This window comes from Protopterus annectens, chromosome 2.part0, assembly GCF_019279795.1.
Source record: "Protopterus annectens isolate FY-2018-M chromosome 2.part0, PAN1.0, whole genome shotgun sequence".
Classification (NCBI taxonomy): domain Eukaryota; kingdom Metazoa; phylum Chordata; order Ceratodontiformes; family Protopteridae; genus Protopterus; species Protopterus annectens.
The window spans coordinates 923,012,579-923,038,642 of record NC_056728.1 but is presented as its reverse complement, the minus strand read 5'-3'; the positions used below and the strand labels follow the sequence as shown (position 1 = coordinate 923,038,642).

General features: G+C 41.4%; 1 protein-coding gene across 1 annotated transcript in view; it reads right to left on the bottom strand.

Annotated features, from left to right (window-relative positions):
* Positions 1 to 26,064, bottom strand: part of CCNI (cyclin I) — a 1,428,732-nt gene that overhangs the window by 630,027 nt on the left and 772,641 nt on the right. Inside the window, exon 5 of the mRNA XM_044061168.1 lies at positions 4,940 to 5,080. Within this exon, the coding sequence (XP_043917103.1) occupies positions 4,940 to 5,080 (141 nt within the window). The remainder of the gene's footprint in view (positions 1 to 4,939; positions 5,081 to 26,064) is intronic.

Genomic DNA, 26,064 nt, shown 5'->3' with positions numbered 1-26,064 from the left:
GGAGCCTTGAACCAGGTTTCAATTACTGCACAGATGTTGACGTTCTCCATACTTAGAAGTGCTTCGAGTGCATTTATTTTGAGATTTAAACTCCTGGCGTTGAGTAGCATAACCCTCATTTTTTTACTTGTGCGGTTTACGGAGGTGGGTTTGAATTTTGAGCCTTGCCTAAAAAAGGCACTATGGGGGCAGCAAGAGCCTTGGCCAGTATTCGAAAGCCAAGGGGTGACAGGTGCAAGCCGTCTCTTGTGAAGCAACGAGGCTTGTCGAGCATGTCATCCCAGGCTGAAAGACACTGGATCCCCTTTGAATGACACCAGAAGCTTAGCCTATTGTTGAAATTCATCATTTTTTCTTTGATACTGAGGTATCAATCTTGGTGAGGGCAGGATGCTACTCAGGGTCAGGGTCATACCCGCCTGGGCTACATGATCAGAGAGCTCTTCCATGTCTCTTTTCATGTAGTCCAGGGAGGTACGTCTCAGGTCATTCACACCAACATGAACAATGACAGAGTCATATTTGTACTTGTTCTGGAGTGACCTGAGTGCTTGTGTTATGTGGCGGATTCTGGCACCTGACAGGCAGCTAACAGTAACCTTCTCCTTGTCCAGCCTAGTGAGTGGGGCGTCAGTGTGCCTGATTATTGAGTCACCTATTACTAGTGTGTTAGGTATGTTATTTCGCCTTAAGGGCTGTGATTGTGCGGCACATTGATTTTGTGTTTTATGTGTTGTCTGGTTTGATATTAAAGATCTGGAAGGTTTTATTTAACAGTGTTTTAAGAGGAGGGGAAGTATCAGCATCCAGGAAGAAGGTGGTGGTAACAGTAATACCTAAAGAGGGTAAAGATCTACTGGATCCAGGTTCATACAGGCCCATTTCAATACTAAATCATGACTATAAACTGTCTATAATGGCTAAAAGAATGGAAAAAGTGATACCAAAATCGATAGATATGGATCAGTGTGGCTTTCTGGAGGGGAGACAAAGATTTGACAACATTAGCAGAACACTGATGATCCAGAGGGAAGCAGAATGTAAGAAAATACTACTTTTATTGGTGGGTCTTGATGCAGAGAAAGCATGTGACAGAGTAGACTGGGACTTCATGAGCAAAGCAAATGGAAGCATTTGCTTTCCCTGATACAATTAAAAGGTTAATTAGAAGTATATATGAGGGATCAGAAGCGAAAATTGAAGTGGGTGGGGTCCTCTCTGACAATTTCTGCTTGCAGGGTTGTGCACTTTCTCCTTTGTTCTTTGCATTATATTTAGAACCACTGGCAAAGAAAATAAGGGACTCAGAAATTAAGGATATAATTGGTATGGTAGTCAGGAAAAGATGGTTGTATTTGTAGATGACATTACTTTATACATGACAAAACCAGAAACGGACATTACAGTGCTGTACAGCATTTTAAGATAGTTTCATATTTTTTTCTGGATACATTAATTAAGCTAAAACAAAGGCAATAGTGGTAAATTATGTACCCACACACAAACTGGTCCACCAATAGCTACATTTATGGGACATGATAAAATTAAATATTTAGGAGTATGCAGTAGAAATGACTCTGTTGTAACAGTTAAGGATATGTGGGAAGAGACTAAACAGAAGATAGCACAAAAATTGAGAAGCTGGAAACTTTGTTATATGGCTATGGATACTAAGATACAAGCCATTAAAATGTTTTTATTCCTTTTAGTCTTATACACAGGTCAGGCATATTTTTATCAACAAGAAGAGAAGCTGTGGATAGCAATTAAAAAAGAGTTTAAGGATTTTATCTGGGAAGGGAAGACAGCAAGTGCAAGTGGGCTAAGTTGAGTCTTCCAACAGAACAAGGCAGACTAGGAATACACAGTTTGAGGGGGTATTTTAGGACAACAGTAGGATTACACAGTTTGATGGAGCATTTTAAAGCAACAGAGTTAAGGCTCTTGTATGTAGCACAAGCAGAAAACTATAATTCAAAGTGGAAATGAATGATGATGACACAGAGAGAAAGCTCAAGAAATGAGGAGAGATTGGGATTCTGGATGCAGACTCTTAAGGAGAGCAACAAAAATCATACAGAGTATTATATTCATAAAACAGAAGGGAGTATTCTAAGAACAAAACCAGCACAAGAATGGAGAAAAGAGATGTTGCCGCAAGGGATGACTGTTGTTAGGGATACAGTTAAGAGGCAGAGGGGGCTGGAATTTGTTGAATAAAATTGGCAAAGGAACCAATATATTGGGAGCAAATAACTATAAAGGACAGGTAATAGAATGGGAAGAGGCCAAGAATTTATTTGGACTGCAGGTTAGAGATTGCCCTCCCTATCATTGATACCAGAGTATAGGTAAAGAGAAAGAAATAGGGGGCTCCTGAATGGAAGACCAGCACTGGTAGAGGTTTTAATAGAATATAGAACAGAAGCTGCTGTTCAAAAAGGAATAATTAGCAAAGCATATAAAATATTGCATGGTAATTATAAGAATCAATCAGAGAAGCTTAGAAAGGATTGTGAAGAGAGACTGGATAAGCAATTCACAAAGAGACAATGGATGAGCTATATATTGATTTCCCCAAATATGCAACAAAGTCTAGAAGTCTTAGGATCTTTGCCTGGAAGTGTTTTCATAGGTATTTTTATACCCCAAGTAGACTCCAAAGAATTTTTCCTCAGGTGGACAGCAAATGTTGGAGGTGTGACTGGCAAGAAAGAGGTAACACAACTGGAACTGGGATCTTTAGAAAAGGGAAGGAGCGAATTGCAGAGGAAAAAAATGGGAATTGTGAGAGCAATATATGCAGAGAAGGAATGAGGTTTAAGAGGTAGGATTTGAATGAGTCATATAATGCTTAACAGACAATGACTGGAAAGATTATAAGTGCCGTATAATGTTTGCAACTACAGTTGTTTCAATGGTGTCTGTGCTGTATAATGTTTACAACTAAAGTGGTGTCATTTTGTTTGTTTTCCATTTATATAAATGCAAGGACTGTATGTGAAAATTCAATAAAGATGTTGGTTAAAAAAAATTAAAGACAGGGAAAAAAACACCAAATGGAGTTCAAGCCAGAGGATTGCCATTTGTTGGCACCTGGACACTGAAGCAAGTGGCATTATGGAAGTGAGGGAAGGAGCTCAAGCTTTAGGAGAGCCTACAGATTCTGAATGAATACTGCTTAAGACTATCAGACCTACTGTTTGTAGTGGATGGACTGGATTATAAGTCTGTCAGGTTACACCTTACAGAAATCCACTGCTTGTTAAGAGCAATGTATTTAGAAGCAAGACTAAATATGAACCTCCAAATTAAGACAACTGACTTCCACATAAAACACTCATCAAATTGAAGAAAGAAACATAAACATTTTAAAAATCATTAATTCTATTAGCATATGCTCTAATGACCAGAATATCAGTTCCACAGTTAGGATACCACTGGTCAGCAATGTCAGCTACACTTTCTGCAACAGTAGGTTGCAATTTACAAAAATCCACCAGGAAGGGCAATATATTCATATGCAAGCCATTCTTATTAGCAACTCTCAAATGAAGGCAAGAGGATTCCTCATAACACACACTCTTCTCACAGTGAAATAGTAATAAAAATGTTTTAAAAGTTGCTCACAATGAATTTTAATGACTTGGAACTCAGTCCCACATTCAAAACACTGCTACTGACTGCTGACATAACCTCTTCCTCTTTCCAAAGTCTACAATTCAGACAAGAAGGTTCAAATGTGGTATGAACAACAAAAATAAGGGTGTGCTTGACACATTAAGAGGTACGGTTCAGCACCGCCAAATATAACAAGAGGTATCATCTGAATGATTGTTTCCAATTACCATAACTTTGGTACAGTGTAAAGTAACGGTACATGAACAATTCCAGGAAGTCTCCTTGATTCATGTAAAGACATTAGCTCTTAAGGCATGCAAAAATTAATCCCATAGCAAGAAATCACCTATTTAAAATAAATACTTAGAGATGCATATTGCTGCATGGAGAAAAGTTCACTATTAGCCATCATATGAACTGACTACCAGTAGAGCAAAACCTGGTGCAGAAATGACTTCCCAGCAAACACAAACATCGACATCATAATGTAAAATCTGTAAAAGAAAAAATCCCCCTCCTCATGATAATATAGTGTTGGGGTACATGCAGCAGTGTAAACTATTCTAAAATTCAGAGGATAAGGCTTGGATATGAAGAGACAAAACCTTGTACTTATATAATCAAATTACTAAGATCAGACTACCAAATCGAAAATCATGCAAGTATGGGCCACAAAGGCCCATGTCCATATAAATGAAGATTAAGTAGCAGATGCCAGAAGAACCAATGCCCACTGATACAAGATCCCTGTTACCACAGCCTGCAGCATTTGCAATTGAGCTCCTTTTTGGAATTGGACTTGAAGGTTACCAGTTATTAACTACCAGTGTCTTGGCAAAGATGCTACAAACATTTTTTTTTTTTTTTTTACCTCCACAGCTATCAGACAGTATGCTCCAGCAAATGTACACATGCACATCATTTACCTTCAGCATTTTCAAAGTGTCACTTTGCAGTAGTCTGACTGAATTTCTAAAATGATACAGTAAGACCCTAACAATTCAGGCCAGGTAAAGTGCATAGAATGAATAATGGTTCTTCTTTGGAAGCTTAAATTTGAAAGACTAATTGGCCTTCTGTTAAAAAAAAAAAAATACATGAAACCATGCTAGCACCTAATGTCATCCTTTCTACCCACAGTCTATTTGCTAAAAAGATTCCTTTGAGGCCCACAAGCTACCTCTTTTGGTTCCACTGGAAAATCAAGTTCTCCTGGAAACAGCTGCATAAATCATAACCCACAGAAGGCTGAGCAGCTAGTGGAATTCATGTTTAGTTCTGTTAATTCAGTAAAAACAGCAATAATATAAATACTTACAATTTGGAGAAAGTGAAGGGGTGTTGCCGTATGAAGGTCCCAGTTTAGCTTCTGCAAGATGACACGCTCCATCCTAAGAATTTCAGCAGGAGAACAGCCACAGTAGCTGTTTCTGGCTAGTACCTTCAGGGCAGGAATCCTCTGCAAAAACAAAACAAAAATAATAAATCTTAGAGAGTCAAAATAACAGTCATAAATATTTCCTTGTTATTCTACAACTTTTAAAGCTGCATCAAGTCGAGTGGAATACTCAAAAACATGTTCTGGCCTTCACATTTGGTGAGGCTGTTTTCCTAAAGAGATTTTGACACAGGTCAGGACAATGTCACCCCAGTGCTAAATCACTTACTAAAATGAAATCTATGGGTACTCACCATAACACTGGATCTGTGAGGACAGCTTCTACTACAAGTACTAAAAAGATTCATTAAAACTGCTCACAGTACAGAAAACTTTCCCAGGCTGTTAAACCTTTCACCTCATGATGCTCTATTTCCACCTGCTCCTCTAGTCCTGGATCTTGTGAAACAGCACAGACACCCTGAAGCACAACTCAGCAGCAAACAAATGGCAAGGGGAAGGTGGGTGTGTTACTTTCTACAGCTGAAACTCTATTCACAAGTCGAGCATTACAGTGAGTACTCAACTTCTGTATCTGATAATGTACAGCTCAGGATGTAAGAACTGAGAGGACAGATTCTCCAGTGATCCTCCTGTGTGGTTGTCTGAAGGGAAAGTACAGTTGTGTAAGTAAATGGACCATAGAAGTACATGCCTGAATGTCACTGCTGCAGTAGCCTAAGTGTTATGGGTTATATCCTGCAGAGGATATAACAGGCGGCCAAGCTTCCAAATCTTCAAGATATCTTTCACATGACCAGTTAACTAGCTCAAGCTAAGATGAATAAAAAAGCAAGAGTTGGGCACACCATTCAGAGCTTTCATGCCAGCTGAGAGAGTGAGGATAAGCCCTGAGAGGTCATTGCTAGGAAAAGAAAAATAAATAAATGTACATTCCTCGGCATTAAAAGACAAAACAAGGAGGAGGATGGGAGCGGCTACTGCTACATTTACTGTTATGATAAGATTACTTACAGAGCTATACTATGTTTATCAACTGATCACTGTTGCAGTAGCCTAAGATATACAGATATACCACAGCTTGTAGTCATAGTTCTCAACCTTCCATCCCCTAAATGAGGAACACTGCCTCTCACAATGTGGAACAAATGAGCAAAATGTGGGACACAACCTAACAACTTCAACTAAGAAGGTCAAAGGATGGTTAAAATGTGTTACTTTATACTTACAAAAATTATTTTGATGAATTTATCTGATTCACTGCTATTTACCGTGGATATCAGTTAAAAAAATTCATAACACTGAATGAGTGACAGACTCAATGTGGAACTTTGAGGAACATGGACTTTTTAAGACCCAAAATGAAGATGAGGTATACTTGAGATCTGTACCTGCAATGACTGAAAGGTGGAAGGAGAAGGGTCCACAACCCCTGGAGAAGGGTCCTAGCAAAGCCTTCCCAAGACCTAGAAAAGGAATTTAATTTACAGTGCTTTCTAAAAGTATGCACAACTGCTTCTATAATACTAACAGAAATCACATACATGACATCAAGTCCCAGGTAGAATGAGCCAATAATAAGACAACAGCCTAAGACAACCATTTGGAAATAGTCTGTTTTGACACAGTAGTCCATTCTTACCTTCACAAAAAAATGAACAAGTGATCACAAGTTTTAAAATATTTAGTTCTGTGACCCATTATGTACCCACACACAAATTGGTCCATCAATAGCTATATTTATAGGACATGATAAAATTAAATATTTTGGAGTATGGATTAGAAATTACTCTGTTGTGACAGTTAAGGATATGTGGGAAGAGACTAAACAGAAGATACCACCTGTGGTACGAAGCATCGTTCCTCTCATTTTTGTGTTCTGGAAAGAAAACAGGAAGCTGGATAGATTCGGTTAAAGTAAATACAGATACCTCTTTAGGCATAAAAGAAAGATTAGCTCTCAAAGAAACTCTTTCTCTGTGAAGATAACATTCATAGGTGTGTACTTGTCTAATGACCACTAGGACCTTTTTAAGCCTAACCATGCATCCAAAATCTCTGGCAAGTTCTGGTACACTTGATAAGTGTAAGCTGGGGCTTGGGAGATGAAACATTTACAACCAGGGCCTGGGAGATCAACCATTTACAGACTGCCTGTGTGCATGACAGATATAGGTAACAAACAAGGGATGAATTTCCTGTTCATCCAATCGTTCAAGCTAGACTTGAACTGGGCTAGAGAGGAACTCTGCTTCACATAGATAGGGAGCCTGCTCCATAGAAGATGAAGTCTCCAGAATGCATACCTGTCTCTCCAGTATGTCCTATTTATATCACAGCCAAGGTTTAATTCTTTAGACCAGGTAATTCTGGTGGTGCTTGTTTTGCGGATATACAGAAAGTCCATCAGGGTGTGGTCTGACAATGCCTTGTATGCCAGGCATAGATCTCTCAACAGCCTGTAGGATAAAGGGATAGGGCTTTGAGGTGGTCTACAAATGACATGTTACATAACCCTTTATTCCCTTAGTGAGGAACCTTTGTGGACATTCCAATTACTGGATGTGCCTGGTTAGGTACATACTAAAGGGGGCAGCATACTCAATGAAGGGTCTGATGAAGATTGAATACAGTGGAACAGTGACGTCCTTGGACCTAGATGCCACACCTTTGTTTATAAGTTGCACAACATGGAATGATTTCTTTACTACTGCAGACATGTGGCGGCCAAAAGCTAGATTACTGTCTGGGTGTGTCCACAAGTCCCTGACTACTGGGTTGACTTTTACGAGTGTGTTGTCAATATGATAGTTACCAGGGGTGGATGACTTCCCGAAGGATAGTATTATGCATTTTTTGCCATTAAAAATAAGTTGTGTCTTACCATAATGTGAGGCCCGTGCGGAATCCAATTTAAGGAACAGAGTCCTGAATAAGATTTGCTTGTCCTTCCCACAAAGACTTTCTACCCTGAACAGTCCTTTTTTGAAACCTTGTGTACCTGAGTTCCTGCCTTTATCCACTCTAAAGAGGCCGGTGCGGAATCCAATTTAAGGAACAGAGTCCTGAATAATATTTGCTTGTCCTTCCCACCAAGACTTTCTACCCTGAACAGTCCTTTTTTGAAAGTATGTCCTGCTAATTTGAATTTTTAAGTTATATAACTCCAGGCTATTTGACGTCCCTCCCAAGTTAACCAGCAGCCTACACCCCCCCCCTCCTTTAGCAGCTAAGTTACACTCTCCTACCCTCCCCTCTGCATCTTTGTCCCAAGGATAACTCTCTCCTGTACCTCCCCACATTCCCAGTAATTTGCTCTTTGCCTGCTCTGCCTCTCCTTATTTTTTACTTTGACCACTAGGTGGTACCCTAGTTGTAGTAAACCTCTTATCCCTACCTATCCCACCAGAGTTTTGTTCTCTTCATGATATCTTCCTGGTCTCAACCCCATTTCTATCTCTCTACTACACCCAACTGTACTACCTCTCTGAGCATCTAAACTTGTATTTTATCTCTCCCAACTTACCTATCATCCTCTCTGTACCCCTTCTCTTTGTCCACTCCTATGTTGCCCTGTACCCAGTGCTTCTTTCACTTCTCACTGATTGTTTTTCTGTGCCCTGGTCCTCTCTCTGGCTCTTCCCTATATTTCTACATTTGCTATTGTTGTACCGCTGCCTTTGCTGCTCTACCTAAGTCCTCTATACTGTCTCTTGATTTCTCCTTCTCTTCCTACCTCAAAGTATTCCCTTCCCCACTACACCTATAACACCCATTTTCATCTCACGCTTCTACCCTATACTTCTCTCGTTTCTAACTTTACTACCTGTAATCACCTCTTAACCCTGAAACGGAATACTCCTTTTTTCTGAGCTCTGTTAGCATTTTGCCCAGAGTTCGCTGTTTCCCTTCTACTCGCTGTTTAACTGTACCCACCCCTTCCTTTCTCTCTCCTCCCCCTTGGATTCATTTCCAGTCCTACTTTACAAATAAACCCCTCTTAACGTTGCCCCTTCCCTATTACTTTTCCCCTTTGGCTGCTGCGTATCTCGGGCTTGAAGTGAATATCCGAATGTGAGTACTTAGTTGTATCCTTGGTTGTGTATTCTTTACATTGTTTAATTAAATATAACCTTCTCTTCTTAATCTGTATTAGTTATATACACTTTGTATTGTTTGTTCTTCACAATTCTATCGTATTTGTACCTTTAGTATTTGCTAGCTGACCACACACAGTGATATGACTGCGTTTTTGGGACCCACGTGGATCGCTTTTTAAGCGGATACAATAAAGCCGGTAAACCACCACTTCTATTTATGCGGCTTTGCCTAGGCACTCTCTGATGGCTGGCTTACTCGAACCTTGTTGTTTATAAATAATTATTGTGAGTACGCAGCCTCTTAAAACAACTATCCAACCCGCATCCATAGTGAACGGTGTATTTCACCGCTTACCCTAGCGCCCACGCGTATCCTCTTAAACACCCTTTTAAGCAGCTTCTTTATCGGGCTGTGTAGTTTGCGCCGTTTTTCTAGCATCCAGGTGGTCCCAACTACACAGTGCTTTTTACTGTTAGGCTGGAAGTGTTTTAGTGCACAAAATTACTTGTCCTGCTAAGGAGTTAAAACTGTTTTAACACTAACACAGTGCGTTTTACGTTTACTTTGGCAATGTCACAATATTCTTAAACACCCTTAGCTTCTAAATTCATAGGTAATTTTCTGTGACCTGAGAATTGATGTGAAAGTTTTGGTCCATGCTAATTTTTTCCTGGAACCCTACTAAATGCTTACTGTGTAACATAGTAGTATAAGTATACCAGTATCAGTTATTCTCCATGCTACTGTTTGTTAAAAAATATGTAAAACCAACTATAAAACAGGAAGGTGCAGGTATCCTTAAGTCCAAAGCCCAATAAGAAGTCTTTCTTCTTTTTCTTAACGCAACTTTATTAAAATAAAAAATATAGCGTTTTCGCCACTCTTAATAAAGCAGCTTCTTCAGAGAAACAAGTTGTAATTCAAAAAGCACGCTTTTTATACCAACAGGAAGTGACAAAACTCAATATCACATTGCAGTTTTAGGTAATTAATATATGATTATATTTTTCTGTATATTAACTGTGTTAAAAAACTTATAACTTTAAAAATTGCATGTGAAACATGTAATTATTATGACTCTTATTTAAAAACTGTTTATAAAAACATTATAAGAAACCTAACAGTCAACTAAGAAGCTATTTTAGATAGGTAACTATCTTGGAAGAAACTAAGAACAACTGTATAACAGGTGTATGCATTTACCTTTAAAGAAGAGTCAGTTTTCACCTAGTGTTGACTGTTAGGTTTCTTATAATGTTTTTTATAAACAGATTTTAAATAAGAGTCATAATAATTACATGTTTCACATGCAATTTTTAAAGTTATAAGTTTTTTAACACAGTTAATATACAGAAAAATGTAATCATATATTAATTACCTAAAACTGCAATGTGATATTGAGTTTTGTCACTTCCTGTTGGTATAAAAAGCGTGCTTTTTGAATTACAACTTGTTTCTCTGAAGAAGCTGCTTTATTAAGAGTGGCAAAAACGCTATATTTTTTATTTTAATAAAGTTGCGTTAAGAAAAAGAAGAAAGACTTCTTATTGGGCTTTGGACTTAAGGATACCTGCACCTTCCTGTTCTACTGTTTGTTAACTCCACTGCCCATTGTTGGACTCTGCCTTGCATAATATAGTCGCAGGCCAATGCATTGTACTTGATTGTTGTTCTCTACTGGAATTCTTAGACTCCATTTAACATCTTTACTTCTAGGCAACTAGTGTTTGTAACTATTCTTTAGTTCAGCTCTGCTGTTTGATACAGCTACCAACTTATGCTGTTACTGCATAACTGTTTTCAATTGATGCATTAATATAATGTATGCATGTCCTGTGTAAGACTTACATAAAATATAACTACATAGAAGGAACTTGTTTATACCCATTCAAACATTTTGTAAATAAGTGTATTCTGTTTGTTTGCTTCCTGCTATTTATTAATCCTTTTCTGGTGTGCCTGCTCTACAATGTGTTAAGGGGCTGTCATTTGTTTGTCTTTAGACTCAGTTTCTAAGATACTATGTTTTGGCTGTCTCTGATCTTCACCCTCTGTGTGTTTACTTATTTGTATTCTATCTCTTCCTTATATTTCTCCAGCCTTGTGTACCTGAGTTCCTGCCTTTATCCACTCTAAAGAGGCCCGTGTGGAATCCAATTTAAGGAACAGAGTCCTGAATAAGATTTGCTTGTCCTTCCCACCAAAACTTTCTACCCTGAACAGTCCTTTTTTGAAAGTATGTCCTGCTAATTTGAATTTTTAAGTTATATAACTCCAGACTATTTGACTTCCCCCCCCCAAGTTAACCAGCAGCCTACACCCCCCCTCCTTTAGCAGCTAAGTCACACTCTCCTACCCTCCCTCTGCATCTTTGTCCCTAGGATAACTCTCTCCTGTACCTCCCCACATTCCCAGTAATTTGCTCTTTGCCTGCTCTGCCTCTCCTTTATTTTTTACTTTGACCACTAGGTGGTACCCTAGTCCTAGTAAATCTCTTATCCCTACCTATCCCACCAGAGTTTTGTTCTTTTCATGATATCTTCCTGGTCTCAACCCCATTTCTATCTCTCTACTACACCCAACTGTACTACCTCTCTGAGCATCTAAACTTGTATTTTATCTCTCCCAACTTACCTATCATCCTCTCTGTACCCCTTCTCTTTGTCCACTCCTACCTTGCCCTGTACCCAGTGCTTCTTTCACTTCTCACTGATTGTTTTTCTGCACCCTGGTCCTCTCTCTGGCTCTTCCCACTCCGTTCGCCCTGCGGGCTCACTCCGCTCCCCTACCCTACCCCCAGTTCCCACCCACACCCAGTAACCCTAGCCTTATACTTGCTCGGCCACACCCCCAATTTTCTCACACCATATCCAATTTCCTACCTCGTTCTCACTAACTCTCCACTCCTGACTCACTACCACACCCCTATCCCCACCATCCAAATACTACTAATTTCTAACCTTGCCAAGCATACCAAACTCAACATGCCCCTGCCTTTCAAACTACTTTATCTACTCATACTATTTAACATCCTTCTTTTATACTATACCCTTACTTCCTATGAATACTACACCCTTAGCAGATCTCCTAGCTTAGCTAAATACACAGGTTCATTCCTTCCCCTAGCTAATCAAACCTACATTAACCTCCTGTCATCATGTTCCTACCTTCCCCCACTCTATCACAGAATACCACATAACAGGTTTCACACACCTAGAAAGTTCTACATCATACCCTCCAAAAACTCAAACATATTCCCACTTCCTCAAATACTCTTACTGCTACATGGGGACATCCACCCCAACCCTGGCCCAAACAATTCCCTCCTTAACACCCTCACAAAACCAAATACTAACAATTCAAACTCACCTTTCTCTTCTAACTCCCTTTATATAGCACAACTAAATATTCGGAGCATTAACAATAAAATAACACAACTCCATGCTTTAATTGACCTCTACTCATTTGACATCCTCTGTCTTATTGAAACCTGGCTTAAACCAGGCACCAAAGACAATGACATTACTCCTCCTGGTTATAGCATTTTAAGGCGGGATCGTCTAAGCAAAAAGGGTGGTGGTGTTGCTTTACTCTATAAATCTCAACTGCAAGTGTCCTCTATTGACTCCCTCCCTCCCCTGCCAATGCTGAAATACTCTGCAGCAAATTCCACTTAAATAAAAACAAAGCCATATATATAATTTGTTCCTATATCCCTCCTGGCAACAACTTAAATACACTGGAAAACATTCTTAGCTGGCTCTCCAGTAGCTTTCCTCAGGAAACCATAATCCTAGGAGACTTTAACATTGCCTGGAACTCTTGCATATCCCCCAAACCCACCCATCACCTCAACCTCTTTACTTTTCAACAAACTATAAACTCCCCCACTAGAATTCACAAATCTACCAATAAACAAGCCACCTTGGACTGGATATTGGTCAACAATAATCCTCTCTCTTATAAAACTGGTATACTCCCTGACAATATCAGCGACCATCTTCCCACCTACATCACCAAACAAAAAAACAACAATTTAAATCCGCCCAACTATCGTATTATACGTAGCAAAAAAAAAACGTTAACCTTCCTAGCTTCCTCAATGAACTCAAACAGTATAACTGGTCAACTCTAAAACACCTGCCACTTGAGGAAGCAGTTGCCCATTTTAACAACACATTCCTCCAAATTCTTTAGCATCACGCCCCCTCTAGCGTAATTAGAACAGGATCCAAAGCTGCCCCATGGCTTTCTAAAGATACCAAGCAAATGATGCATTTAAGGAATAAACAATGGACAAAATGGAGAACTACTAAAAACCCAACTGAACACCAAAACTTCAAATACCTTAGAAACACTACAAAAAAACTTACCTATCTTGATAAAAAAAATTATTAACTTCAACGCCAACAAAATCAAAATCATAACCCCAAAAAATTCTGGTCAGGAATCAATAAACTGCTCCATCCAGGTAATACCAAAACACCTACTCCAGCTAACTTAGTGCAGACTCCACCCAACTTAATAACCAGTACATTCAACACCTTCTTCTCCGAAACAGTCACCTCTCTAGCAAAGACCATGATTCCCCACACTTCCCTCAAAATGACCTCTCCTCAAAATAACACCCCCACTCTAACATTTAGTACAGTCTCCACAACCTATATATACAAATTACTCTCAAAACTTAAACCATGCACTCCTTCAACCGACCTACTACCAGCTGAATATCTGCAGCTTGCAGCAGCTGAAGTAGCACACCCATTCTCCATCTTAATTAATAGAACAATAACTGAATCTACTATTCCTTCCCTCTGGAAAGTCTCCCATATCATTCCTCTGCATAAAGGAGGAAACACTAATGAACTTTCCAACTTCCATCCTATAGCCGTATTATCACCTCTATCTAAACTTATGGAACGTTGTATACACCAACAACTTCTACATCATCTTTTACATAATAACCTACTTTCTGACTCCCAACATGGTTTTAGACCTTTCCATAGCACCTCCACTGCTCTTCTCTCCTTTTCAGACACTATCAACAAAAATCGCAATAACAACCTCTTCTCCTCTGCTTTATTTCTTGACCTCTCTAAAGCCTTTGATATGGTGAACCATCACCTTCTGCTAGACACTTTGAAATGTCTCTCTCTCGAACCTTTGGCATTGCACTGGTTTGACTACTACTTGAAAGATAGACAACAAGCAGTCCTCTGGGACAACCATCTTTCCTCTCTGCTCCCAGTCACTATCGGTGTCCCTCAAGGATCCATCTTAGGACCCCTTCTCTTCTCCATATTTATAAATAACCTGTCTACCTCTCTTTCCACTTCCACATGTATTCAATACGCAGACGATTCAACTCTCATCTGTTCTGCTGCTTCTCCAGCCGAACTTCATTCTTCTACCCAAGTCTTTACAGCAGCAAAAAAATTGTTCCAAGATATCTGTCTCCTCCTTAATCCCAAAAAAAACAAACTATTACTTTTCTCTCCTACCCTTAAATCCGCCCCTCTCTCCTTTTCAATTGTGTCTGACAATGGCACTATCATTACACCATTAAACTACTAGGCGTCACAATAGATAATCAACTAAACTTTGATTACCACAACGACCTAACCATCAAAGCTGTTAATAAAAAGATTGGTGCTCTTAATAGACCTAAGCCCTTTCTAACAGCATCTACAGGGGTGTCTCTAGCCCAAACTCATCTTATCTCCACACCATTGTATGCCTCCCCATCCTTTATAAACCTTTCAAAATCTAACCTTCAGAAACTTGCCATGGCCTATCATAGCATTGCCAGGTTTGCCACAGGTTCCCCATTTCACACCCATCATTGTGTTAACCTCAAAAAGCTTGACTGGCTCGAACTCCAAAATCTTATTCTCCTACATCAATTAGTTATCACCTATAAAATCATCCACTACCCTTCTAATACACCCATACTAAATAACCTTGTTGCCCCTTACAGGAATCTTACTTCCCTTCGTTCAGCCAACAAACTACTAGTTGCCACTCTCAAAACACACAACAAAGCTGGTGACACCTTGTTTACAAACGCCATTGGCTCATACTGGAATAAACTTCCCATAGAACTGACCTCTCTAGGCTCTTCTCAACTTTTCAAGAAACAACTGAGGAACTATTTTAAGTCTCACTGGCTATGCCCCTGCTCAAACCCTGACTGACCTGAGCATCCAACCCTCTTCTCATTTCTCTCCATTTACCTCTATGCTTGTCCCTATCACTAATACTACCCCTCTTCTGCAACTATCTACTATCCACTTGGATACTACTTTACCTCTGCAACCTGTTATCCCCCCCAAATTTATAGGTTGCTCCCAGCTATGCAAATCTGCCTCAATCTATTGCCCTGGCACAAAACGATGATAACAATTGTGAATACTGTAAATACCTTATAGACTCTTATGTAATTTACTACTTTCTTTCTTTTATGGCTGTACTATTCCTACTACAGCAAAGAATTTGCAAACATAAATCATCACTCTATGTTATAGCTATAGCTTTGTTAAGTTTGCTAATTATAGTATCGTTTAAGTTTTGCTAATTATAGTTATTGTCAAATTGCTTTAGTACCATTACTATGCTACATTGGACTGATTTTCTTGTCATGCTTATAATTTTGCATCCCGTTGTACTATTTTTATGTTACCTTCTAGTATATAGTGGAGCTTTTCTCCTCGGGCCTCTACTGAAAATGGACATGTATCCAGCCAGACTAGCCCGGTCAACAAATGTAAAATAAAATAAAATAAATAGAATAATGTTCCATCTGTGTTGTTGATCTTCGTTCATTCATTATTGATGGGTTATCAGTTCTGTCCTCGGAACCGAGCCGGCCAAATATCAAGCTCGTGTCAGCCAAAACTCTTGAGCCAAGGTCCTACCCAGAATGCTCTGCTCCCTGTTACCTCACATTGAGTTTGCAAGTTAAAAGACAAAAGTAGAGGCTACCTCTGGTCATAACAGACCTACAATAAAGGAGTATATGAGATCAACCAGGAACCTCCGGAGGGGGACGGAGGGTGGGAAGTAATGAATGAAGTTCAACAGCACAGATGGAAAGTTATGGTAAGACATAACTTCTTTATCCGATGTTGTTAATCTTCGTTCATTCCTTACTGATGGGACAGAGTCCCTAGCTACCTGTATCCCTGGGTAGCCCTCATGGAAGGACATTCCTGAGCACCATGGAGCCAAAAGAAGCTCTACCTCTGGAGGCCAAGTCCAATTTTAATGAAGAATAAAGGTATGATGTTTGGCCCAAGTCGCAGCTGAGCAAATATTATTGAGGGAAGCCTTAGCATGGAAAGCTGCTGAAGTTGCCATAGACCTTGTAGAAGGTGCTTTCACTCTGTGAGGCACAGTTATGTTATTTTTTGTTGTAGATAAAGGTAATACAATTTCTCAACCATGAAGCCAAAGTAACTTTTAAGGCAGGATCACCTTGTCTAGGTCCAGAAAAGGCCAGAATCAGTTGGTCTGATTTATGGGTAGATTTTGTTCTGTCCAGATAAAATCGTATTTGCTTATGAACATCCAAGGAGTGCAGGCAACAGTCTCCCTTGTTAGAGTGGTTATGAAAGAACACTGGGAGATCAATAGATTGGTTGATAGACCGCTCTGACACCAGTTTTGGTAAAAAGGAAGAATTAGTTTGCAGTGATGCCCTATCCTTATGGAAGCTAAGATAGTGAGGTTTGATGCACAAGGCTTAAAGTTCTGACAAGCGTCTGGATGATACGACTGCAATCAGAAACAAAGTTTTCCAAGAGAGATATATTACATCACATGAACATGCAGGTTCAAAGGGGGGGAGCTGTTAGAGCTTGCAGAAACAATGCCAAATCCCAAGATTGTACCAGTTCTCTAAAGGGAGGTTTTAAGTGGATAACCCCCTTCAAGAAAGTTTTACAGAGGCTATGTGACATAAGCGAAGAATCCTGAAAACCAATGTGGAAATTTGAGATGGCAGCTAAATGCAGACAAACAGTAGAAGCAGACATGCCAGAGTGGAAAAGATGTGATAAGTAATCCAAAAACACAGAAATTGGGGCTAACAAGGGGTCTAACTGTTTATTCGCTGCCCATAGAGAAAACCTTTTCCATTTATTGAGATAGATTAGTCTGGAGGACGATTTATGAGATGTAATAAGAATATTGCGCACAGGGGAGGAGAGATTTTCCTGCCTGGCAATCACTGGAAGTAGAGAGACCAAGCTGTCAGTTTCAGGGTTGTTAGATTGGGGTGAGTCAGACCCTGCGGATGGGAGATCAATGTTGGGGATGGATTCAGGATCCACGAATGATCTAGCAGGTGAGGCCAGAGGAAGGGGAACCAGACTTGTCGAGGCCAGTATGGAGCAATGAGGATCACTTTGCTCTTCAACTGTCTTGCTTTCTTTAGAAATTGGGAGATGAGGGGAAGAGGAGGATAAGCATAAAGTAGACCCGAGGGTCAAGCGTGGACTAGAGCATCTCTCGTTGACTGTCCCTGAGGGGGGATAAGGGCAAAATAGTTGTTGCACTTGTAGTTGGTTGGGAAGGAGACTAGGCTGCAGCAAGGCTGGCCCCAGCAGTTGAAGATTCTTGCCACTATCATAGGATTGAGGGACCACTCGTGAGGTTGCAGAATGCACCTGCTCAATTTGTCCACTATTACTTTGGAGCTCCCGGGAATGTGCGTGCAATTAGAAAACAGTTGGAAGCTATCTCCTACTGCCATATTCTCAAGGCCTCTCGGCATAATGGGTAAGATCTGGTGCCCCCTTGCTTGTTGATGTACCAGACCACTGACATGTTATCTGATTGGATCACAATTAAATGCTTGCAATGCTAGTAGCACCGCCCTCAGTTCCACGACACCGATATGCAAAAGGGCCTCTGGTGCCTTGGACCGAGTTTCCCTGACATTTTTATTTTTTATTTTATTTTACATTTGTTGACCGGGTTAGTCCGACTGGATAATATCCATTTTCAGCGGAGACCCGGGGAGAAAAGCTCCACATTAAACATAAATTTACATACATATAAATTTGGAAATACAATAACATTTTCAATCAAGGTCAAGCAGAGAACACCTCCATAAAAACATAGGTATACATACAGAATAATCACAAGAGAAGATATGTGAGAATCGATACAGTTGAAATATTTAGTGATATAGAGGTAACGATTATAACCTAAGAAGTAACTACATTCCACAGTAATACCCTAGGCCTTTTTGGGGCAGGCAGACCAAGAGGAGTCTGAATCCTGTGAAAGAGCATAGATGAAGGATTTGGTGGAACTGAGCAGCTCCAATTGTGAATAGCTTGCACTAAGAGAAGAGAGAGAAGCCCTTAGTCAGGAGACTGTAGGGCGTAGGGGACTTTTAGGATTAGTCTGGATTAGCACATGCATAGCCAATGTGACTTAAAAAACTCTTTAAGATTGTTTTTGAATTGGCTAAGCGAGGTAATAAGTCTTAGGTTATTAGGAAGGGCATTCCAGATCTTTCCTATGGAATTGGCATAAAGAGCATCGCCACCAGAGTTATTAGATCTAGTAGTTTGTACCAGAACGCTATTTGCAGATCGCAGGCAGGTAAGATTAGAGTAGGGAGTCAGAATTTTACTCAGTGAGGGGGTTTTGTCTGGTGTCTTAATTATTTTAAATGCTTCAGTGAGTTGGTGAAGTTTGAGAAGATTGGGGAGTTCTAACCAGTCAAGTTTCCTTAGGTTAAGGCAGTGGTGAGTGCGATAAGGTTCACCTGTTACAAATTTAGCAATGTGTTTATAGGCAACAGAGAGTTTGTTAACCTCACTTTTATTGAGGAATGAAAGTATAGGAGAGGCATATAATAGGGCGGAGAGGAGATGCGTACGAGCAATGGTTAGTTTGGTGTTAGGGGTTAGATAGTTCTTAATTCTGTACATGGAACCTAGTTTCTTATTTACTGTCTTTATGGTTTGACTAATATGCATGTCAAATTTAAGCTTGTGGTCAATAGTGACACCAAGTAGTTTGGTATTAGTGACAGGCTCAATGATGGTACCATTAATGGATTGAACGTAAAAGGCCATATTGTTAGAATGTGGAGGGTGTTGCTCTAACGGGGCAGCTAAGGTGGGGAAGAATATTAGTAGCTTAGTTTTAGCTGGGTTTAAGATTAGTTTCCGTTTGGAGAGCCATTTTTCTACCATAGAAAAGCAGCGTTGGGTGGCTGTTTGGAGATCATGGAGAGAAGCATCAGAGCAGATCAGGGTAGAGTCATCTGCATATTGGATGCAGGTGGCCTTGGGGATGACTGAGTGGAGATCATTTATGAATACGGAGAAAAGAAGGGGGCCAAGTATGGAGCCCTGGGGAACTCCTATGGTGTTGGGTAGCAGTTAAGATAGCTTGTTTTGCCACTGGACAGCTTGTTGTCTACCAGAAAGGTAAGCCTTGAACCATCTAAGGGCTGGGTTATCGAGGTGTAGGGATTCAAGGGTGTGGAGCAATAGCTGGTGATTGACCATGTCGAAGGCTTTTGACAAATCAAGAAAGAGAGCAGAGGAGATTTTTTTATTGTTACGGTTACCATTGACTGAGTCAACAAAGGAAAGGAGGGCAGTAGTTGTACTATGATTGGGTCGAAAGCCATGTTGCGCTTTGGACAAAAGATTGTTTAGGGTGAGATGGTGTAAGAGTTGCTTGTGGACACATCTTTCCATGATTTTAGCTAATGGAGACAATATTGCTATAGGTCTATAGTTGGATGTTTCCGTGGAGGAGCCACCTTTATGAAGTGGAATGACCTATGATATTTTCCAAATGGAGGGGATGGTGGCCTCAGTTATAGTTCGGTTTATCAAGATTGAGATGGGATGGGCTATGACGTCTGACGCTATTTGCAGGTATTCCGCTGGGAGACAATCAGCCGATAGGGTGGTTGGTTTCAGTTTCTTCAATAAGGTTCTAATGTAGGAGGTAGATATTGGTTGTAAGTTAAAGGAGGGTAAAGATTTGCTCGTAGCAATAAATGATGAGGAAGAGGAAGAGGTTAGCTGACTGGCTAGGGACTGGATGGTCTCGGTAAAGAAGGAGTTAAAGGTATTGGCAACATCTTCAGGGTTTTTACCAATAAGTTTCTCAGGGGTAGGGGTAGTTGATTTCCCAGAGTGGAGGAGACTATTGAAACCTGCCCAGAACTTCTTAGGATTGTTCTGGTGTTTATCTTGGAGGTGACAGAAGTAGTTCTTTTTATCCCGGGTGGTGTCTGTTTTCATTGCGTTTCAGAACTGCTGAAATTTAATGCGATCTAGAGGTCCTTTAGTAGCTCGACATTTGTCCCAGGCCTGATCTCTAAGTTTGATTTTTGATTTGGTTTCTCTAGATAGCCAAGGTGCTATCCGTACTTTAGGTCTGATTAGTCGGTTAGGTGCATGAGTGTCCAGTATTTTTAGGAATGTGTCATTAAAGTATGTCACACTCTCATCTAGGGGTAGAGTTTTTAGTATGGACCAGTTACAGGATTTAAGTTCTGCTAGGAATTGTGCAGGGACAAATTTCTTCTTGTTTCTAACAAGTCTATATATGGGAAGGTCTGTACAGGTAAGTTTATGTTTAATTATGAAAGTGATGAGGTGGTCGCTGAGGTCATTGGGGAGGGTCCCAGTATTATAGTTTTGAGCGTCTTTAATCCAGTCAATGGTGCTCTCTTTTTGTTGAGCATTTCCAACTCTAGTTGGAGAGATGATATTTTGGGAGAAACCATGTAGGTTAATGGGCAGAGGATTCGTCTGAGCAGAGCATTGGGACCAGTCAATGTTAAAGTCCCCTAGTACAATGGTTTCTTGAGGGTAATTCATGGCTAACCAACTTAGGGTTAGCTCTAAGGTTTCTAAGTTCTTCCCAGGTGGAATGTAAACTATAATAAGATTGATACTTTTTTGGATGTTTAGACATATCTTTAGGGCTATTAATTCAATATTAGAGACCTTGGGAAGTTGTGAAGGATTCATAATGATGTTCAGTGTGCTCCTAAACATTACAGCTATTCCACCACCCCTTTTTTTTATCCGATCGACCCCTAAAATATTATACGCTGGTGGGAGAATCTCTTCATCCCTTGTGGTTGGTTTGAGCCACGTTTCAGTTAGACACAATGTCAGGGAGATGTGTGGCTAACAAGGCATGTAAATTATGAACTTTGTTATTTATGCTCCTGAGATTTAGATGGAAGATGAGGAGGGAGCTAGAAGATCTTTGGGCTGAATGTGGGAAGACAGAGGCTGAGTCAAGATTAGTGGTAGGGCCTGGGTTGGGGTGAATGTCACCAACTATAGTAAGGCATTTTTTCAGATGGTCTAAGAGTTTTAGGAGTTTGCATAATATCTTTAGACCATGTTTTATTATGGTTACTTTGGGGTAGCGTTGGGTGAGATATAAGCTTTTAGACCCTAGAATTGTAGTGGGGTAATGAAAAGGGGAGTTCAAATTAGGGGGAGGATTTATGTGACTACAAGTGTGACCCTTGGGGAGGAGAATCCCTAGCAGTGTTTGGTTTTCATACCTTGATAATAAGTAAGAGATAAGTAAGAATAGAGCTATAAATGGGATGAGGGAATTCATAACTTTACGCATCCTATAGCCCCCCACCCCATCAGGGAGACGTCCGTGCTCACCGTGGCTTTTGGTTGATGGGGGCTGAAGGGGTGAGACCATTGTTAGGTATTTCGAGATGTCCACCAGAGTAAATCTTGCTTGCATCTCTGAGTTACACTTAACTGATAGGACAAAGGATGTTGTAGAGGGTACCACTGAGTGAGAAGTAACCAGTGAAGGAGCCTCATGTGGAATCTGGCTAGAGGAACAATGGTGATCGAAGCTGCCATTGACCCCAAGAGTTGGAGTATAGATCGAGCGGGAGATTTGTGGTGACAGAGCAGTGGTTGAACCTGTTGCCTTATTCTTTGAAGCCTGTGGTCTGGAAGAGATGCTGGGCAATTTCTCGTGTCCAACAGTACCCCCCCCCCATGAATTCCAAAGACTTAGCTGGGGTCGTGTTGGACTTCTCCCAGTTTATAGTGATTCCCAGGCTTTGTACTGTGAGGAGAGTGTAGTGCAGGGCTTCTTCCAGTAGACGCTTGGTGAGGGTGATGAGGAGCCAGTCGTCTAGATATGGAAATGCCTGGAATCCTTGAAGTCGCAAGTGAGTGATAACCACTGCCATGTATTTGGTGAACACTCTGGGGGCTGCAGAGAGACCGAAGGGCAGAGCTCGAAATTGGTAGTGACTGGCTCCTATGCGGAAGCGGAGGTATCTTCTTGAGTGTTTGTCCATATTTATGTGGTAATATGCATCCTGAAGATCTACAGAGCACATCCAATTGTCTTTTTCCAGGAGAGGAAGGATAGACTGAACCGTGACCATCCGGAATTTCTCTGTTTTTACAAATTTTTTCAGTGTGCTGAAATCCAGAACTGGTCTCCAGTCTCCTGTCTTTTTTGGAACTAAAAAGAACCTTGAGTAAAAAGCAGATCCTATCTGGTCGGGGGGGACCATCTGGATGACTCTTTTTTTGTAGCAGCTTTTGGATTTCGTGTGCTGCTTCTATTTGACTGGGTGGAACGTCGGGTAATACTCTACATGAGATTGGACAAAGAATGAAGGGGATGCGATAGCCTCTGGATATTATCCATTGTACCAAAGAGTCAGTGGTTATATTTCTCTAGGCAGCGGGGTACAAGGAAAAATTATCTCCGACCGCTTCCAGAGGTAAGCAGTTGGGCAAAGCTTCAGGAGTGCTGATAGGGTTGGTCAGAGAATGAATCTCTGGAATCCTGGTTTCACAGACCTCCTCTGCCCCAAAAAGGGCATCTTCCATTGGAGTTTCCCCCTCTGCCTTTAGGGGAGAACTCGGCAGGTGCATCATGGAAAGAGACCTGTGATTTCCTGTGCCACATCTTCCCACTCCTCTGACTTCTGGAGTACAATCGTTGAGGAGTGGAGTGTCTGACACCAATGGCAGATAGGGTCTTGCCATCTTGTTTGCACCTTGCCACCGTATCTTTCACTTTAGGGCCAAACAAAGAAATGGCTTTGATGGAGAAGAAAGCCTTAAAGGAGTCTGCAAAGTCACAAAGGCACATCCAGGCATGTTGTCTGGTGACTATTCCTGCGCCTGCCGTTCTAGCTGCTCTTTCCATTGCTTCAGAAGTAAGATGGATGGAAGAATTGGAAATGGACTCTAGGGTGGCTATCCGAGAAGCCACGTTGTCACAGACGTCATCAGAAACAGCTCCTGCCAAGGTTTCAGAGAGTTGTTTGATAAGATCCCTCTGAAGCCTGGTAAAGTGTGCCAAATCGTTCAAAGACCTTATGGCAAAGGTCGATGAAGCAAACACATGCTTCCCTAGTCTGTCTATCGCCCGGGACTCCTTTTGGGAGGATGGACAGTTTGGCTCTCTTCTGCCAAATCCTTCTTAGTTGCAGCCGCCACTACCATGGCATCTACTGGAAGACCTCATGACCAATGGGTGTGCTCAGCTGGGGGCAATAATATTTTATCCGGCCTCCGTGGTATCACTTCCAGGTGTCAGGAGCCTCCCATGTGCGCTGGACGAGCTCATTGGTCGGCAGGGTAACCCAGGAGGTAGGGGGCAGAGCATGAAAGGCCTGCAGGAATACGGATTCCTCAGAGTAAGGATTAGAGGACTTCCAGTCACCCCTTTGTCTAAGGATCTCAAGGATGTCACCAAAGGACACCTCATCAGAGGGTGACCGTGGGGACCCTTCCCCATCATCAAAATCCGTATCTTCAGTCAACAACTCCTGAGTGGAGTCCATGTTCTTCCTCTTGCACGATGCTTTGTGGGGTAGTTCCTCAGTGGGGGGTTCTGGGGAAGACTGCAAAGCAGGGGGTCTCCTGATGAGGAGAAACCTGAGGCCCTTGTGCCTGGTGTCCGGCAGTTGTGGCTTGTGAGAGTTGCGGCACAGAGGGGGGAAGAGGACTCCGACGTGGGGTTTGCCAGCGGAGGCAAGCGCCCTATCCATTGCCTGGAAGGCCGGCCCACCCAAGGAGGAATGGGAGCCCAGAACAAAGCACGAGAACCTTGGAACCCGGGTCACACACCACCTCGACAAGCCGACCCCCAGACCAGGAGTCTCAAGAGGACTGTGAACCATGACAGAGTGAGGATTCCTGGAGGGTGCCATAGAAAAAAATTGGCATGGAAACAAGAATGCCCTCCCCCCATGGCACAGCCACTGGCCTGAGAAGATCCCAATGCCCAGTGCACAGAGGGCCATAAGGATGACTCTGGTTCCAAAGTGAGATCCACTATTGGAGATGGAGGAAGGGAAGCTGCTGTTGGAGTAATGGGCTTCGATACTTGGGTGGAAGTTGAAGGAGGAGTGTACATTGGAGTTTGGGGAGATATACATTCACCTGTGGGAGGGAAAGTACAGTTGTGTACCTACCATAAATGTAGACGTTCGAGTGTATTCACTGTTGCAGTCATTATAATTGGGTTATCCTGCTGACAGGCTACCCGCAGTCGGCCTGAATTCCAAAGTCTAGGTCCGGCGTCGGTTGCTGTTGCCTCCTCCCTGACGTCAGTGCGCCAGGGGTATAAAAGATGCAGCCGACGCCATTTTCTTTAGATTTCCTTGTCCCAGATGTCAGGTGCCCCTAAAATGGTAGGGTCACTAATGCCAAAAAGCATGCATAACCAAAAAACAACTTTTCCTTCATCTACAAGCAAATACACCACATAGGTTGTAAAGAATAGAGAAGTACAGATAAGTCACAGCAAGGAAAAGGGTAGGTACACAACTGTACTATGTTCATCGTGTTTCACTGTTGCAGTCATTACAATTGGGTTGAATCCCAAAGCTAAGGTTGGGAGGCTGGTGCTAAATAGGATTAGGAGAGGCCATCAGGCCCTGCAGAACTCCAGTGGCAAAGCCTGCCCTGGAGTTAGAATAGAGAGGCAAAGGATAGTGCTTTGTAAAAGTATGCACTGAACTCCAAGTTGCAGCCTCTAAGATGTCTTTGGTTGGTACTCCTCTGAGGAAGGTTGCTGAAGTGGCTGCTGCTCTGCTGGAATGTGGCCTAATGCCCTTAGGCACTGATTTGCCATGCTGTGAATAACAGAAATGAATGCAGTGGCCTATCCACTTTGAAATAGTCTGCTTTGAGATCGGCTTTCCTTGTGATCCTGCAGCATATGCTACTAGAAGTTGTTCAGTCTTTCTGAAAGCTTTGGTTCTGTCCAAGTAGAAGCATAGCTGTCTGTGAATGTCCAAAGAATGCAGAAGTCTCTCACCCTTATTCTGTGGGTTTGGGTAAAAGGTTGGCAAGTGAATTGTTTGGTTAAGGGCCACACTGGTCACTAACTTAGGCATAAATGTAGGGTTTGTCCTCAGAGAAACCCTGTCAGGATGGAAAATGATAAAAAGGTTCCACAGCTATGAGTGCCTGTAACTCTGAGGCTCGTCTAGCAGAGGTTATTGCTAGGAGCAGAGCTGTTTTCCAGGATAAGAATTTTATATCAGCTGCAGAGGCTGGCTCAAAGGGAGGCAGTGTAAGTTTTCCCAAGACATAGTTGAGGTCCCATGTAGGTATTGGTACTTTCCTTGGGGGGTCTTATGTTTTTAGCCCCTCTGAGGTACTGCCTTAGTAATGGATGAGAAAAAATAGGTAGTTCTGTATTGTAATGAGCTGAAATGGCAGAGGCATGAATTTTAATGGATGAAAAGGAAAGGCATTTATCCAGCATCTCAGTTAAGTATTGCAAAATCTGATGAATATTTGGAACAATCGTGTCAATACCTTGTGATTTTCTGGTGCTAGGCTTCCTGGCCTCCAAAGTAACATCCATAACTGCTTTAGAAAGAGGTGTGTCTTGAATGGCTACATTATCCGCCATGCTGCCAGGTTTAGGGT